This window comes from Trypanosoma cruzi, genomic scaffold, assembly GCF_000209065.1.
Source record: "Trypanosoma cruzi strain CL Brener 1047053516933 genomic scaffold, whole genome shotgun sequence".
NCBI lineage: Eukaryota > Euglenozoa > Kinetoplastea > Trypanosomatida > Trypanosomatidae > Trypanosoma > Trypanosoma cruzi.
This window is the reverse complement of record NW_001849253.1, coordinates 21,941-39,977: the sequence shown is the minus strand read 5'-3', so window position 1 is coordinate 39,977 and position 18,037 is coordinate 21,941. Positions and strand designations below refer to the sequence as shown.

Below are 18,037 nucleotides of genomic sequence, written 5' to 3'. Positions count from 1 at the left end.
CGATGTGGCGTTGGACGTGCCGGACGCCAGTACACTCTTCCGAAAATTGTGTGCCACTGCCGCCCCCAACTTTACTTATGAACGCAAGAACATGGTGGCCTTCTGCTACGGCGTGCGTTCTTCACCAAAGCGACAGCTCATGTACGGCTCTGCAGCTGGAGAAGGATATGCTGCTTGAGTCATCACCGAATTTATTTGGCTGGGTGCCAAAAAGGGCATTTTTGCCCTCTCGTGCCACGTCATTGGGCCAACAGAGCACCGCGCAGACCTTCTTGACGCCGACAACGAGCTCGGAGTTATTGTGGGCTCCGTGAAGGAGGGACCTCGTGTGCGAATGGTGGCGCGAATTCGTGTCCCATTGGCCGGCGACGTTCGAGCGGTGATGGACACTATCGTCAAAAACTATGAGAAATACTTTTCCTCCGTGCTGTGTGAAAAGCAGCCAACGCCTGAGCTGGAGGCAATGCCCTCGTATTTGCCCGACACCGTCGTTCTTCAGCTTTACCGCGATGATGGTGAGGCGGAGTCTGCATATTACATGGATGCAAACTCCCTGACATTTGTCGCCTTGGGAGATGCCGAACGGCCCGCTTTGTGTGACATTGATGCCGCCGCGCAGCTACACAACGAAGGGGTCCAACGAGCACTGGTGTCGGCAGCAGGAATTGTCTCCGGCATTCGCCGCCGTCGTCTGCGCATTCCCTTTGGAAATTCAGAACTCAGTCAGTTGTTGCGCCGAGCGTACAATACGGAAAAAGGCAACCGCAAAAATGGCCTCACTGGTTCTACCGAGACGGCTTTATTGACTCACGCCTTTTTGGATGCCGTGTTGGCGGAGGAATCGTTCCATTGTTTCTCCACGACTCGTCGTGTTGGCAATATTCTTGGCTCGACCGGAATCGGATCCACCACAAGGGATCTTGCCGTTGACAAGTGGCGTCCTGATCAGGACATCATGGAGTTGCGAGATGAACTCATGATTGCCCGGGCCGTGTACGACTGCAGGCATTTTGGCTATGAATCCAACAGGCCATTTCAGACATAAAAGAGGAAGGGATGAAGCGCGTCAACGCCATTGAGAGCAACCATGAGGAGGCGCGGGAACGGCAGCCGAGTGTGTTTTGCGAGTGTGCCAAGCATGAGGCGGAGAAGATGACCAAAGAGCTTGAGCGGAGAGATGGGGCCACGTTGGATGAACTTGAGAGGACTCTGGAGGCGAAAAAGAGGGAGAGCGGTGCTCTGCAGGCTGACCGCGAAAGCCGCAATTGGGAGTACGAGCATACGGTGGAGAAGATCCGAACGAGGAAACAGACCGAGGAGAGTGCCTCTGAGAGGTTGCGGCAGGCGACGCAGCAGCTGGAGCAGGAACTCAGCCTACGGCAGAGCGCCATTGAGACGAGGGAGCAGCAGCTCGAGATGGTTCAACTTGATGGGGCGAGGGGGCGAGAGGCCGTCATGCGGGAGCGGCATTCTATTGAGGCGATGCGAAAGACCGTCCGGGAGGAGCGGCGCCGCCAGCGGAGGCAGTGGATCCATCAGATTAAGGAAATAAATGCAAAATTCCCGGAACCGGTGTGTCCCTTGGCCGAGGAGCGGAAGAAGAAGCGCGAGCAGGCGACAGCCAAGGAGGACGTCGCCGAGAGGGCTCTTGCTGCCGACATCAAAATGATCGAGGAGTATTTGCCGAGGCTCATTTCCGTTGAAGACATTCCTGTGAATCCGGAGGAGACGGACGTCATTCGACGCCAGTTTGACGAGGTCTTCACGCAATAGGAACAGACATACTTGGCCAGCGCTGAAGAGGAACAGGCCCGCAAGGAGAGGCTGGGACGAGGACTCGAGGTGTATATCGACAGCGTATGCTTGATGATTACGTGGCAAAGAAAAATGAAAAACTGCATGATGCCGAGGCAACGGAACGCCACCTCAGTTCTCTTGTGGATCGGGTGCTGAATTAATTACGCAACGGGCTCCGTGTGAAAAAGATACCGAGCAAGGGCAATGCTCGCAGACGCCTATATTTTCTCTCGGAGGACTGCAAACGTATTCATTCCTGTGAGCTGGACCATCAGGGATTCCCGTTAAATCGCAAACGGCCTCCAGTCACCATGTGGATACGTGACATCGAAAAAGTTCTCATCGGCCTGTCCACAACCTCATTTGTGAACTACAGCGGCGAGGCACAGCTGGCAAAGACACGCCAGGAGGCAGTTTCTGACAATGGGACGCACCGCCATGATCCCACGCAAAACATCACTCCGTCCAGCCTTGGAACAAACAACCACCGCGCATTCGCACTTTTGCTTCGCGGTGGGAAATTACTGGATGTGGTTTGTGAGACTGACAGCGACTGCGAGGCCTGGCTTGTCGCTCTCAAGCGTCCACTGCATTTGAGGACTCCTGCGGAAAGGCTTCTTGAGGAGCGACGGGGTACGTGAAGAGACGCGCGTGCGCAGCCGAGCGACAATGACGTGGAAATGCGGTGGGGCGGCCCACTTGACACCCGCAATATGCGAGGATTTCTTTCTTTGGCCCCCGATGCAGCAGCTCTTTGCGGCGAGCATCACATTCCGCCAGCCCTCTTCCTTCGGGTGGAACAGGAGCCGGCTGAAAAGCCTGAAAGGCGCACAATAACCGCCTGTGGCATCCGAGTTTGCTCGGGCCTGGATCTCTTTTGCTCTGGCCGACTTTACGACTACTTGTGCGAAAAGCGTGTCGTTCCGCCTCCGCACTAATGCCGTGGGATCTTTTATTGTTTTTCTCTTTTTTTTTCCCCCATGGCTATTTGTGGTTTCCTTGTGTGCTCTTTTGGATGTATTGAGGCGGCTGGTTGGAGAGAGGCTAACTGCCGCACAATTTTGTGTGAAGAGGACTTTTGAACCCCACGTGTTTGGGTTATCAGCGAGTAAAGAAAAAGGGAAATGATGGTCACCACCAGTACCGCTGTTGCTGCTTTTCTTTTCTTTGCTGCTGCTTCTTAAATGGGCTATCCATCATTTCTTGTGGGTTTTCCACACCCTTCTTCCCTTTTTCTCGGTTTCTGGATGCGTTTTTTTAGCACCGCCGTTGTGGGACCATTGCTTTGCCAACATGCATACGGGGGTGGTGCTCCTTCCCATAGATGTGCCGTGAAAAAATATTAATATATTTTCAAATGCGCCGTGTGCTTTTCTGTGTGCGTGTAATGTGGGGCTTAGGCCTCACCCAGGCAGGGGCAATGACACCTTTGCACCATTGCGATGCGACCGTCGAGGCGGTGCACTAGCAAAATAAACTGTGCGTTCCATAACATACAGAGTATTCGCTACTGTGGGAATCGAACACTAGTTTTTTTGGTGAAACTACCAGGGCTTATCCACTGGGTGCGGTGCGTTGATTCGGCAAAGGGAACAGAAGGAGGTCCTCTATGAGGTGTGCCTGTGGAGGGAGAACTGAACTGCTACCTTGGTGGCTATAAAATATTGGTGTTTATCTGAAACGAGAGGGCGCATCGCTGTGCATGACGAGACTTTATTCATACGGACGTGAGGCGGCGGGTGGAGGAGGCCAACGGGCATGGGCAATACGAGAGCGATGCCATTGCTGCCTGTTGAGATGATTTGAGCAGTGATGATGATAACGATGCGGGCGAACACTCTCAGGTAGAAACGCTCTTCTCGCTGTCAGGATATTAAAGTTGCACGGTAATTTGCCACAGGTTGACCGGACCTCTTTTTGTGAGTTTTTCCGACACGTCGGTGGAGCTGCTCGGTGTTCTCCAACAGGGTGTTCTGCTCTGCACAGGCGTGGCTGCCCGAAGATTGTATCGGCCACGGACGGACTGAAGTGTGCACGACGATCATCCAACAGATCCGGCGTGTTGCATTCACCGCACTGGACGATCAATACCGCATTGGCAACGTTGGGGACTCTCTGCTGTTCCTCATGCCACACGAGGCAGGATGCATCCCATGCGTGAGGACCCTTTATCGCCAAGGAGAGAGGGATCAGCGGCTCCTTACGGGAAATGAGGCGGCAGCAGCAGCAAATGGAAGAATGATAATGCGACTCTTCTCTTTCCACCACCTGACGACGTTGGACCCAAAAGGCGGACCACATGGGAATGCAGAGCACAGCCACTTACGTGTGCACTGTTATTCGACTTGTCGTGAAGCGGGATGGAGCCGCCAATGACTCACCTGGTGGGAATGCGAGCTGGAACGATGACCTCGCCCGAATTGCACCGTGTGTGTTCCCATCGTACATGCGGGCGCACGCAGGGCACTCCAGAGAGCTTATAAACCGTTTTTTAAATTTGTGTATGCTCACATTGGTCACGTCGCACACGATTTCCTTCTTGACAAGAGACCCGGTGATGTTTGGGCACAACTGCAGAGCTTTATTGGGGAGGACGCAAAGACCGCGAAAGAGGCGTCTTCTCTCGACACACAGGAGGGCGGAAGAGGGTGTGAGGGCTTTCGAGGTTGGATGCGACCGCAGTTGGCGGTGCGTCACGATGATTGGCCGCGAGATTTGATTGTGCGGAGGCAGCGCAGTGCGACTTGTAGTGCTGGGCGGGGAATTGAACGGAGGCTGGCATGGAGTGAAGAGAGAAGTGACACACCCACGAAGCAAGAGGCCAATGTTGCAGTGGCGTTGGTGAAGTGTTTTCCATGGGATGAGCTGACATGTTTCTCCCATGGCGCTTAGCTGTGCCCGCGCCAGCCCGTGTTTTCTATCTTTTTGGCTCCACAGAGTGTCCAGGCTTTTGGTTCTTGCTTGCTTGGCACTCCTCCACGATGGGAGCCAACGAACCACGACGACCCATCGGGATGCCAAACCCACGGGAATTGTGGGCTTCAGCGTGGTCAATCTGGATCAGTGAGCGGAGACCTGCGGCACCTCATTCTGCGGCGAGTGTCTCACGCACTGTCACGGGTATCTGCGCCTGTGTGTGTCTGCCCTATGACCGGCATTTGTATGGCGCACGCCCTTGGCAAGGCTGAGGGAAAGGGCGGGAATCCTCACTGGCACGTGTCTGCAGTCATAATGCGTAAATTGTGGAATTGTTTGTGCGGCAAGGCAGCAAGGTCGCTCAGGAGAAGCAGCATAGACTGGGAGTGCACTTTCTAGCGGCGCGTGCTTGGTGACTACCGAGGCAATTCCCCAAAGGGACGTATGTGGGTGATGAAGATGCACTGGATATGCGCAATGCCATGCCTCGTGACAGGGAGCGAGGGAGGAGTAGCGTGTTTCCTCCTGCCATAGAACTGTCAACTTTTGAGGAGTTGGAGTGAGGCTAAGGGGACGAGTGTGTGTGCCTTCACCTTCTTGCGGGAGGGCGCGCAGAGGTTGTTTTTCTTTTGTTACCTTGTTGTCATTGTGCCTGTGTTGACGTTATTATTATTATTTTTTCCAGGGGCATTTATTGTGCGATTTGTGCGTGTTTGGTGTCCAACGTTTTCCGCACCGCCAAATGGGATGTTGCGCAGGATCGGAGTACATGGATGTGCGAGGGCATTGTGTCGCTCGCCCGTAATAACACACACGCACAGTTTCAGTGAGTCTGACACATCGCGTTCTTCAGAACGTTCGAAATTGCTTGTGGGACATCACTTCATTTGTGGCGTCGGGACAGTGAAGTAAATGGAGAGATATGCCGAGAACGCAATGCCCCTCCATAATGCCGCAGGCTGGCGGCGACAAGGATCAGAGAGCCTCTACCCAACGTTGAGAAGACGGCAGCACTCTGATGATCCGGTTTGCTCTTTAGGAACTTCTAATGTAGTGTACACCGTGTGGGCCCTTTTGCTGCGGATATGCAGAAGGGTGATGTGGGGTGGAATTATTGTTGAAGGCAGCACGGACGCCGCCTGACCTTTATGGGAGGGATGCGTGGTGTTATTCCGTGCTTCCCTGCCTGCGTTGTCGCACTCATGCTGTGAGTGCGGATGGCCACAGTAGTGGAGCTGAATACGGTTCAATGTGTGTTGCTCACGGGGACTGCGCGACACATGTTTTTTGTTGGGAGGCCCAAAAGGAGGGGCGCATCGCCGTTGCGTGATTCCCGCGGCAGTTCATTACTCTGCGACTGTGCGTGCCGCTGCGCCGCTGCCCCACTGCAAGCCTTCGTCTTTGTGAGAAATGGGGAGCGTGACTGCTGTGGCGGTGGTCGAATGTTCCCGAATTGGTGCTTTTGGTGATCCCACTTGGAGCGCCGAGCAGCGAGGGGCCGCACACGCCCAGGAGGCTGGAGTGTCAGCTGCAACCGCACCTGCGATTTGTTGTTGGTATGTGGCATGTTTCTTTGGTATTTTTGTTTTTGGTGATATGCGGGGCAGCGATGTGTTGGCGTGTGCGGGCTGCTCATGGCTGCCGGTGTTGCCTTTCCTGCTGTTCTCCCGCTCCAGTCCTTTGCGTGCGACGGACCAAACGTTTTTACGGGCGTGTGGTGGGGCCGCGTTCTTGTTTGGGAAAAAAGCCTTTCGCAGGCATAATGAGACTGCCGTCCGTGCCATGCGAGGCAGTGGGGAGTTTCCTGGGATTTATTGGCGGGGTGGCACCGCACCCATGCCGTGTGGCAGGTTTGTATTCCGCAATGCACGGTGATGGGGATGTGCGGTGACAACTTCCTCCAGTGGAGCGACACGAGCAGCACGGGGAGCGGAACGGAGGAGTGGTGGCTGCGTGCTTCCCAGTGATACGTGAATGGCGAATGCAATATGAAAGGCGGCGTCACGGCACTCTTTTGTCATGCACACCGCAGATATTTTCCATAAAGCATGCAAGTTGCAGTTTTTTCTGTTGTGTGGGGGATTACCGTGATGCATCGCTGTTGTGGCGTGTGTTTTTGGGTGTCTGCATGTGGTCGCTTCTGCACCGAATTCTCCTACACTTTTTTGTTTTTCTGCCAGGGTTTATGCGCGCATTTCATCTTGCAAAGTGTGTGCGGTGGTGGCGGTGCCACACGGGTGCGGGCCGTGGCGAGCGGTATGCGTGGACGAACTCTCCGTGCGCACCACGTTGTTATTATTGTTTGCCCTCTCCAACACGGTGCTGGGTGGATGACATTCACTCGCCGTCGTTGCGGTGGTCCTCGTGCATTTGGCTTTTATCGAATACTGCGTGGATGACTCTCTTGTTGTGGCTTCGATTCATGACTGTGCCTATTGTCTTTCTTTTTCTCATTTTCCACGTTGGGTGGTTATTGTTTAGATCTAACTCAAACTAACTAAGAAAGCAAGGAGAAACAATGTCTGGAAGGCCGGAGAGTGTACAAGGCGGCAATGTGGAGAGTCAATCGTCCAATGTCTCGCAGGGATATCGGAGGAGAACGAGGTCGGACTTTGAGGGTGACACAGATCACTCCTCTGCGACTCGCAGAAGATTGGAGGAAACGCGTCGACCACAGTGGACCACGTACAGCTACATAAAGGACATTCTGCTGGAGGGAAGCACTAACAGGGCTGACATGAAGCTGAATGATTTTCTTCGGAGCTACTTGGGTGGCAGGGGAGTTGTGGACACCAATGAGAACGTCACGATGGGGATGTTTGTTCAGGATCCCGAGATGTTTATCCAAAACGAAAGGTTATTACGCATAATAACGGCATCGCCGTCATACCAAGCGCTGGAGGGTATTTATAAACTCCATTGCGAGGATGTGTTTTCTCTCGAGCAATGGAGGGACTATGAAGGAAAGGATACGGTCACTCCACTTGCAAGGGGAAAAATAAACAGAGTACTCACTCAGGTACTGAGAGAAGAACGCCGCGAGGCAGAAGAAAGGGCAAGGCGGGGCCAACAAGTAATATTTAACTTATTTGCTAAGATCGAAGATTTGTTGTTTAGAGGAAGAGTTCGCGTCAATGAAAAGAAGCTGAATGATTTTCTTACGATGGAATTTGACGGCAGAGGCATTTTGCGTGCCAATCGGAATGTCTTACTGAGGGATTTTATCAGTGATCCCACGAGGTATATCCCCGATGCGGGAGTATTGGGCGAAATACAGGCAGCCGATGCTTATGCGAGGATGGAAGGGGCTGTAAGGGACGAAATGAATATGGAAGAGGATGTACGCAGGCTTCACGAGAAAGGTGTGGACAATCTACTGAAGTGGTCATTAGCTGCCGAGGAGGTAAAGGCAAATGTTCATGGAGCTAATAAACAGTTTTTGGATGCAGCCTTCATTGAATTGATGAGCTCAATGACGATGAGTGCGCCGATGAAACTGGAGGGATGCTACGAGTCTGTGTACAATGCGAGGTGGCATTGTGTCGTGGAGGTTCCTGTTGGCGAGGGGACGGGAATGTATGTGAGGGAAGGGGAAGCACAGCAGTCATGGACGTGCAGGGCAGTTGGCAAAACTTTTGAAAAGAATGACGGTGTGCAGCAATCCGGTGCAGTGCGTCCCAGGCTGATGGTGCTCACCTCGGACAAGGGATGGCCGTACACGTGGGGACAAGGGCTGAATGAACTTATTCATGACTGCTATGTGAACTGCGAGGTGGATCGAGTGTGGCAGACCGTCAAGGGCGGTCTCACCGAGTGGTTCAGCAGTCACGGTAAGAACAAAATTTCGCCTGATCCGTTTGTGTTGATTGGGACGCCAGGGATCGGGAAGTCGATGGCTGCCGGCTCGTACCTTCTCTACCAGCTGCTGCACTACGATGCGAAGCGACTGCAAATGGTTGCGTACTTTATTGGGAATCGAAAATTTCTTTTTGACAAGACCGCCAAAACGGTGGAAAAATACAGTGCGGCGTCTAATATCGTGGATATTTTGGACGGGTTTTCTGGGCGTGGGTTGAAGGGGTATATTATCTACGACGTGGCAATGAAGGGTCATCAAACGTCTACTGCTTTGCCTTGCAAGGGATGGGGCATGATTGTGGTGACACCGCCAGACAAAAACAACTACGAATCGTGGGCGAAGCTGGTGCGAGCGAAAAAAATCATAATTAATTGCCCTGACGAGAGCGATGTGAGGGCAATGTGCATTTGGATGAAGCACAATCGGCAGCTTGAGGAGGAAGAAGCGGACTACTGGAGGGAGGTGAAGGATCGCATGGATAAAGTGGGACCACTTCTTCGCTACATCTTTGATGACAGCGAATACAAATCTCGGCTTGTCTCGTGCGAAAGTAGAGTTAAATCAATGAACCTTTTTGCTACCCACTATTACTCTATTTTGGGGACTAATGAAGTGTGCGATGATAGCCACATCTCTCACAAAGTTGTAAAGGTCGTACGAGTACGAGGGGGAAGCAATTTAGAATTGCCTTTAAATGCACTGATGTCTCCTTATCTCGGAAATTTAGTGACATGCAAGTTGGCGGAGTTAATGGCGCCGAATAATTTTATTTTACTCGTATTGGCCATTAAGGACGATCTCTTATCAAAACCCCTTGAAAAGCATTCCGTGTTTACTTTTTTTAGCGGGGCCTTTGTAAGTGCAATAATACCGAAACTCAGGGAGCTGAAACTGCAAGAAGATGCTCCGCCACATCTCTGTGCGCTGGAATCACGTCCACATGAGCGCCCTCTCAAGCCCTGTATTTTACCGTTACTGGAAAAATTTAAAAAGAAGATTAATATAGAGTCTCGGGTGCTGTACAAACCGGAGGCTCAAAACTTTCCGTTGGTGGACGCCTTTTTCTTCATAGAGTCACCGCAGAAGACGCTGGTTGGGCTGCGGATGGCTACGGCGGGTGGGCACCACACGACAACCAGCACTGTGCGGCAGTTCACTGAGTGCCTGGCGGCATATTTTAATGGTTGGGAGGAGTTATCCCGAGAAATGTCGTGGGAGATGATTTACGTGCAGCACGAAAACAGCAAAAAGATAACGAAATGGCAGAGATGTGGTCCCGTCAATCCCAATAATGAAACCGACGCTGAAAAAGAGATTGTGGCGTTCTGGAACGGAAAGGTACATTAATACCAGTTTATTTTAACATTGTGTTTTGTAAATAAAATCCGAGAAAAGTGAACACAATAATCTTGGAGGAAGAGGGATAGGGAAGAAAGTTGGGGAAATAATTGGGGGACAAAGCGCATTTTGCTTATAGTGAATTTTCACAGGGAGTATTTTAGCGATTCTTAATTTTTTTTTGTGGCCACCGGGTTTATTCAGAGAGTTTCTTGTGAGAGAGAATCATTATGATCCACGGTGCCACAGCAATAAAATTCCTCTATTTTAGTTTTTTTTTTTTTAAGGGTTCCTTTGCCATTAGAAGCTTCTGTGAAATATGAATGCCGCAGAATTCCTCTGTGGTTTGGGGATGTTGTGAGAAGAATGCTTGCGAGGATGGCTGGCTGCCCAAATAAATTCATATCTCGTGCAAACGAAGATATCTCTTCACAACTTTTTCCTCTTCTACCGCACTTTCTTTTGGGAGACCGCGATTGAGGGAGTCAGGGAGCCGACAGCTGCCAGACGAAATTATTATTATTATTATTTATTATCTTTATTATTTTTTTACAACCATACCAGATTCCTGCATGTTTATTTGAAGAAATGGCACTGATTTTTTTTTTTACACGGCGACGGAATGGAGCAAAATCGGTGCCCATATGTTGGGCTTGGCACGCCAGCATGGCGAGATACAGTTGCAGCTCATCTTCTTTGATGAAAACAGGCCGTTGGATGCGGTGGTGACCGTCGCTGCAACCATGACGTGTCTACGATTGGTTTCAGCAAAGATCGCCAAACACTTGGAGGATTCGACCCATGCGGGGCACTTGGCGAATCGCCGGGCGTGTCAATTACCAAATTTTGGGTTCAAGTGCTCCTGCCCATAATTTGGAGGCGCGGCAAGGGCTGACCATTGCGGAAGGGCGGAGATCAAAGTCGGACAACGCAGTCGCGGAAGTGCAGAATCGAGGCGCGCAGCTTCAACATTAAATGGAGGAAGCGAATAACCACTTTTCGGCACGTGCGTCCAACACTGCGGTGGCGAACGGTCTTCTTGCGCAACGAGAATCGGCGCTTGCAGGGCGCGAAAGCCATTTGGAGACAACCCTTGCCCAACCCCAGGAACGAAAGGCACGCATCGGTGCCTTGGAAGCGCGGCTTGCGGCTTGGGGCGCCGATTCGCCCGGACGGCGGGGAGTTCCCTCTTCCAGGAGAGGGCCGCCAGATGCGCTCGCGCACGGGTCCAAGGATGGTGCATCGACACCACACCACCACGAGCATTTGATAGCCGGGGGCGCGGCTGCACCCACAATTCCCCAACCCGTTTTCACGGGAGAGCGACGGCGGGTCAATACTCTTGCGTCATTGGGCATTGTGGGCGACCGCGTTTCCCTCACCCCGTGACTTCGCCCTTTCGATCTCCGGTTTCAGAAGAAGTTTCCGGTTCAAATGAAGAGAATCCGGGTTTTCTTTGAATTTGTCGTCAACACTTGGGTCCTGCGAATTTGGAATGAAGGCATCCTTGGAATTCTATTCGAAATCCGGAGCGCATGCGATTACTGGCACCGTGGGGACGCTCACGCCCGGATCGCCTTTGGCATTTCTGGTTTTGTGGATGCGCGCGTTGCAGTTGCGTCGGGAGCCCAAGAGGCAGTTTATGGACTTGGGCAGGGTTATACCGCGGGTCTTCCGGTTGCGGATCGTGATTAAATCCGACCCCAGCATCCCGATCCAAAAACTACGTGCCCGCCTTCGCACGGCTTTTCATGAGGCTGACACCTTCGCGAGGGTGGCTCAGTCTTTCATGGATCGACGGGGAACCAAACGCACTGTGAGATGCCAACGATGCCATACCTATGGACACGAGGCATCTACATGCAATGTGCGCCCGAGAGGGAATTAATTACAATACAGGCGTCCATCAAAAAACTGCAGAGGGGATGCCGCACGCCGCTCATGAATGCTGACGACGGCAGTCACACCCAATCCACCACCTCCCGCTATTCCGCACAGGCATCGCACCGCACCGCTGACGCTTCATCCGATCGTTCAAACTGCCGACGGAATTGACAAGAAGGGCGGAAGAGATGACTTGAGAAATGTGGGTGACATCAAATTGGGAGCGGAGAATGCCCCTGGCGGGGCAAGCCTCAAACTTTTGCCGCACGCACGAACAGCCGATGAGCGCGGAGAGCTGCGCGGCATCGTTGATGGCAATATTAGATGTGGCGCCATAGTCCAGAGTGCGGCACGCCAGGATGCTGCGGTCCATGTTGGAAATGAATCGAACCCCGCTGGACATGATGATTCTGGGGTTACAAAAAATTGCGGTGCGATCGGAGACGCGGCGGGCACGCCCCTTAACAGAGGAAGAGATGAATCAATTTATCCACAGCCGGACCAATTGGAAGGAACGTGTTGTCTTACGACTTGCGTGGATAACGGCGAGTCGTTGGTCCGAGGTTGCGGCCTTGACAGCCAAAAATTTCACACTGAAGCCGGAGGAACCTTAATTTTGGACTGGTCCCTGGCGCCGAAGACGGCGAAACCGGATCCCCACCGCGCCTCGCGGTTTGTGAGGACACGAGGGCAGGACGCGTTAGGCACTATAAAGTTATGCAGGACGCTTCGACGCAACGAAAAGCTCACTAATATTACGACTGCTCAAGTCGAACGAGTTCTGGCTCCTTGGGATGCCACGGCGCATTCCATAAAACGGGGTGCGTTGAGACACGCTGCTCAAATCGTGGAGACATACAATTTGAATTCACACGTGATCTCGCAGTTGGCGAAGCACGTCGATCCGTTCGACCTCTCCCAGAATACTGTTTGATATTTGTGGAGGTACATCACACTGCTGACCCAGTTATCGTCGCTGGTCGCATTGATGTGAAGGGAGAGGCTGCGGAAGGGCAGGAACCCTGGCTGAGAGCAGAGGAGCATTTTCCATTATTTTAATCACAATCGTGCTGCTACAATAAGGAGACGCGCGACAAGGACGCGTCTGGCCCCTCCACAAGATGAGAACGCTATCCCGCTACAGCAAGTCAACGTGCCCGTATTGAACGTAGAGTGGATCAGGGGCCGGTTGAGTCCGGCTACCTTGGAGAGTCTCATGCAAGTTTGGGGACGCGTCGGGCGGTCCCCTTTCCCTCCGTCCTCTTTTACATCGGGTGAAAGCTCACGGAGGATTCCAGTCTATGACGCGCGATTGTTGAAGGAAGCGGGAATAATGGAGGACGCTTCGTCTGCAACAACAGTCGGATGGATAATGCCCTTTCTCGGTTGTGGAGGAGAAACCTGCCGGTTTACGACGACGATGGATTGCGTGGCCACGCGACAAGAAAAGAGACGACCCTTACGAGGCTAATGTTCCTCTTTTACACATTTCCCATTATTTGCCGCCTGTGATGGCTGAGGCCGCTTCCTGCCTGGACTTAAAGGCATTTTTTTTTCAAGTCTCTTTACCGCGGGAGACTCAGCATCTCTTCCGATGCCGCGTGGAGGACGGCACGCTGGTGGAGCTCACACGGCTCCCAATGGGATACAAGGCCAGCCCAGAAACTCTCCGGATTATTACTTCGGCAATTGCGGGCTGACGACGGTGGCTCACTCTCTCTGGGCTGCACCTCCATTGGTGTGCGACGACGTTTGGATCGATAATATACGCATTGCAGGGTCGAAAAGCGACTCGACATCGTGGGAAGCTCAGGTGCTTTGTAATGCGGATGGCCGTCACGCCACGAAAGACGAGGATCGCGAATCGGGCGCCACGCGGTACATCTTTCTTTGGGTGCGGTTTGATCACACTCACCGGGCGGTGTCCCTGAGTGACAAGTTTTTCTGGTCTGTATGCGCCATGCCGTCGCTGAAATCTTTAACCATCGCGGGAGTGGAGTTATGGCGTCACGTTTTTTGTACGCGGCTGCCATTTTTGGTCAGGCGTTTATGTGAATACTACTTTTTCATCAAGGCAGTGCGACGACGATTGTCCGCACTTAACCGGGGATTGTGCAGGGGAAATCCCCGGCGAACCTTCCGCCATCAGCAATTGGTTTGGGCGAGGGATTGCGACACATCATCGAGAATATAATCGTAGGCGAATCATCAAGTCCACGGAAAGGGCATCGGCCACCATCATCACGGACGCATCGCTCCATGGATGGGGAGCCGTTTTCATTTCAGACCCCGGCGACGTTAAACTTGCCGGAGGAAAATGGAGGAGGAGTTCTTTTCTTATCATGCAGGCCGAGGCACGCGCGGTGCTCTTAGCCTTATCGGCCTTTCCCGCCATCTTGCCATCCACTATGGACGTTTTGGTGGACAACACTTCGCCGCAAGGAGCGGCGAATAAAGGCAGCTCAAAATCACACGCCATGACGTGGGGGCTGCGACGGATATATGAGTTTTTGGACTCTCGCGGAGTGCAGGCATTCCTTTGCTTACGTACGGTCTGCAGAATACCCCGCAGACGGCATATCACACGGTCGTGTTTTTTTACGCTTTAGGACTTGGCAAAGGGCTGGAACTTGCGAGGGGCAGCGGCGGAGTCGTTTGGCTGGAGGGCCCCAAAGTGTGCCAATTTGTAAGTAATAAATGTTTTATATCCTACATGAGTTCAAAAGGCCACGTAAGCTGGTCACGATTGTCGCAAACAGATGGTGTATATATACTTAATTGGTGTTAAACTTTGAGGGTATGGTGAACTCCCATTCTTGTTCCATTCAACCCTTTTTTATTTTTACTTGGTTTGGTTTTTATTATTGAAAATATCTGGATTTGGCCAGCGGCGCAGGTGAATATCTATATATATATTAAGGTAATTAAAAGTTTTGGTTTGCAGTTTGGTGTGGGAGTTCTGCAATTGTGCTTATTCCAACCGACGAATTTGTGTGTGCAGCTGCTGCTTGTGCGTGGTTCTGTGACTTGTCTTTTTTTTGCTTTTGCTCTGCGTGGACGGAAAGTTATTTTGTACTGAAGGCTGCACGCAAGTGACAGGATTAATGGCGATGATGATGACTGGCCGTGTGCTGCTGGTGTGTGCCCTCTGCGTGCTGTGGTGCGGTGCTGCGGCGGTGTCGTCAGCGGACCGCTGCAGTGAAGGTAACGGGAATTTATTGACGCACATGAATAATGCTGAAAGTGACGGGGTATTTCCGAGAACGGACTGCGGTTTGTTATCCACTCAGATGGGATTAATAGGGGCGGCTGAAGCTTGGGGACAATGAGGGAGCAGAATTGGGTGGTGCAGTCACATCGGAAAAGCCCAAGCAATTATTGTCTGGTACTACGTCAAAAGGTAATAATGAGGTTTTAACGCCTGGTCCACCAGCACCGCTGCCGACACCTAAAGCATCGGATCAAGTTGAACAGGAGAAGCTCTTAAAAACGGTTGATGCAAATGGAATTGGCGATACCAGGAATCCCTCAGGTGGTAAGGCAACAGAGTCCCAACGCCAAAGCGTTGGTCAATCTTCATCTGGCAGTACTGTCACTCAACATGGCTAAGCTCACAATTTGAATAATCCTTCCAAGAGTAATGCATCCTCCAATTTCACGCCGACGGATGACAGTGGCGTTAGTATTTTTCCCAACACTCCCGAACTGGGGGTGGGAGCACTGGAAAAAGTTGACGAAGATGAGGATAAAAGAAAAAACCAAAACAGACAGTACAAGAAGAAGCGGAAGAACACAAAGAAAAAAAAATGATAATTCACCAACAGGGACACCTGAAAATGCAGCGAAACTGAAAACATACCACACGCAACATCACCATCACTAATAAAAGCACCAGCAGAAGTGGCACTGGAAACAATTGCAAAAACGGAGGGAGATTCAACACAAGCACGAGTGGATGGACAGTAGAGCTCTGAAGATACCGTGCCCGTGCAACAGCTACAACAACCCCAAAGCGACATGAAGTCAAACAACAATTCACAAACTGAGGGCGTTTGCCCCCTTCACAGCCAATTCGCAGAATGAAACATCTAACGGCCATGCAGAAACAAAGCCACCATCACCCACGGAAAACGGTATTTTCGCCAATAATAAAGCTGACAAGAGCACTGAAGAGGGCATCCCGAACAATGATCCGGCGGCTGATGGTGCAGGGACACGAAAAGAGAAACAAAATGAAAATAAAGAAGCCAATCCGAAGGAAAGAGTACTGGCCACAAAAGCCACAACGGGGGGCACGCCGACGACTGGCGACAGTGACGGCAACACCGCGGTCTCCCACACCACCTCCTCTCTTTTGCTTCTTGTTGTTGCGTGTACGGCTGCGGTGGTGGCCGCGTGAGAGTGAGTGTGAGAGAGCCGTGCACCGCCCGCACACACACGCGTCCTTCTCTCTCTGTGTGTGTGTCCCCTTGCATGGACTCTCGCCCTCACCTCACCCCACGAGACACACACAATAATGTGCCCATTGTATATATGCATGCACACCCATGCAGGCCCGTTGGTGCTCTCTTTTGCACGACACGCACCGCTGCCGTCCTGCCTGGCTGCATGGGCGGAGCACCGTAACTGTTTCTGTTTTGTTTTTATTGCATTGAGTGGGCGACCTCACTCTCTCTCCCTCTGTGTGTGTGTTTTGCTTTACGGGAGCAATGAGAGTGTGTGCGCTGGTCGTCCCACGCTTCGGCTTTTTGTTTTGTTTTCCTTTTTGATTTTGTGGTTGAGTGCACCCATTCCGCGGCTGCGTGTGTGTGTGTGTGTGCGATGATATGAGTAATTTGCGTGTGTGCTATCTGCCTCTCTCTGCCGTTGCTTTCTTCAGACTCTCTTGTGGCGCACAGCTGCTCCGCAAGTATAGGCGCTGCCAAACACACAAGCACATGCACACACACATGCCGTGTTTAAAACGCTGAGAATGCACGCACGCACAGGATTGTGGCTGCGGAGGCCCTCGCGAGGAGGGAGGACGGGAGACTGCGTTGTGTTTTTTCGACGTGCTGCGGGCGTGAATGTGGCGGCATGCATGCAGGTGGGTATTGGGAATGTTGAGGGTGCCTGGGAGAGTGCGGATTGGTTCCCGTCCAGCAGCCTCATGTGCCGAAGTTTCTACCATGCTGTGGATCCGTTGATGGGGTTTATCCGGTTGTGCGACGCGGTGTGCGCCGGCTGCGGAGCGGGTGCTTTGGAGGAGACAGCAGTAAAACGACTGGTGGAAGCGCGTTGGTGCTGCGAAGGGAGGTTTTGTTCTTTTGCACCCCGCTGGTTGTTTCGTGTGGGCGTTGCTCGGTGTGAGCTGACGCGTGAAGAACGGCTCACCCGCCGTGGCTCCTGCTGGTGGTGGCAGTCGCTGTGTGTTCCCGGTGCACTGTTTTTTCTTCTCATTCCGTGTGTCTGTGTGCGTGAGTTGTTGTTGTTGGGAGTGACTGCGGCGGGGATGATGGTGCCACTCACTATGGATGGGTGACGGTGTTCACTGTTGTAATTTTATTGGCATGATTTTTTCATCTTTAGCTTTTTAAATAAGCTAGGGAAAACAAGCGCCAAACGCTACTGTGAAATTTGAAGACTCTAAAAATTTTAACAACAGTACACACACCGCCCACACACACATATTTATATGCTCTCACGTGTTGTTGCTGTGAAGGCACCCCGCACACACAACCGTCGCTGCGTGACCGGATCCAGCGGAAGGAGGAGGGAAGGAGGAGAGAGTGAGCCGCAGAGGCCCAACATGTCCCGGCATGTGTTTACTTCCGCGGTGCTGCTCCTCGTCGTTATGATGTACTGCAGCGCTGGGGCTTCGAACGCCGTGACGAGTAATTCGGGGAATGCGCAATTGCCGCAGGGAGTCGATCTATTTGTGCCGCAGACGACGCAGGTTGTACCGAAAGGTGGAACGTCTCAAGAGACTATGAGGGATTCATTTGTTTCACCCTCTCTCGTCAGTGCTGGTGGAGTAATTGCTGCTTTTGCCGAAGGTCGCGTGTATACCGTTAATGCTGGTAGACAAAATGAGAAAACTTCTTCTGATGTTGTTGCGGGGTACATCGACTCTTCGTGGGATTGGTCTACTCTTGTTGGCAAGGTGAATGGAAGTACATGGAAGGCAAACACCGTGCTTAGTACAACGGATGGAGCGGATAATCGTGTGAATTTTTTTTACCACCCCACAACCACCACGAAGGG

At 52.2% G+C, this 18,037-nt stretch overlaps 3 protein-coding genes and 3 pseudogenes across 3 annotated transcripts, besides 8 other annotated features; all 6 read left to right on the top strand.

Annotated features, from left to right (window-relative positions):
- Positions 1 to 2,735, top strand: Tc00.1047053508589.60 (annotated as a pseudogene; the record flags this gene model as incomplete).
- Positions 1 to 13,555: a sequence feature (areas not merged during assembly with more than two copies in the genome that could not be assigned to a particular haplotype).
- Tc00.1047053508589.51 lies at positions 3,610 to 4,641 on the top strand (annotated as a pseudogene).
- Positions 4,779 to 5,276, top strand: Tc00.1047053508589.41 (annotated as a pseudogene).
- Tc00.1047053508589.30 (retrotransposon hot spot (RHS) protein, putative) lies at positions 7,451 to 9,919 on the top strand (the record flags this gene model as incomplete). The annotated part of the gene is made up of 1 exon (XM_804003.1): positions 7,451 to 9,919. One exon carries the CDS (start codon positions 7,451 to 7,453, stop codon positions 9,917 to 9,919), a length of 2,469 nt encoding a protein of 822 aa, XP_809096.1.
- Positions 10,260 to 14,525: a mobile genetic element.
- Positions 10,266 to 10,437: a mobile genetic element.
- Positions 10,423 to 10,456: a microsatellite.
- Positions 13,556 to 16,463: a sequence feature (areas merged during assembly that could not be assigned to a particular haplotype. This can correspond to areas where the two haplotypes were merged or to regions with more than two copies in the genome that were merged during assembly.).
- Positions 15,518 to 15,600: a sequence feature (CT-rich).
- On the top strand, positions 15,874 to 16,311 carry Tc00.1047053508589.10 (uncharacterized protein; the record flags this gene model as incomplete). The annotated part of the gene is made up of 1 exon (XM_804002.1): positions 15,874 to 16,311. The coding sequence occupies one exon, from the start codon at positions 15,874 to 15,876 to the stop codon at positions 16,309 to 16,311; it is 438 nt and encodes a 145-aa protein (XP_809095.1).
- Positions 16,464 to 16,541: a sequence feature (areas merged during assembly that could not be assigned to a particular haplotype. This can correspond to areas where the two haplotypes were merged or to regions with more than two copies in the genome that were merged during assembly.).
- Positions 16,542 to 18,037: a sequence feature (heterozygous, non-Esmeraldo-like haplotype).
- On the top strand, positions 17,469 to 18,037 carry Tc00.1047053508589.5 (trans-sialidase, putative; the record flags this gene model as incomplete). Its single annotated transcript, XM_804004.1, has 1 exon — positions 17,469 to 18,037. A coding segment is annotated over one exon (569 nt), but the record flags the coding sequence as incomplete, so codon positions are not given.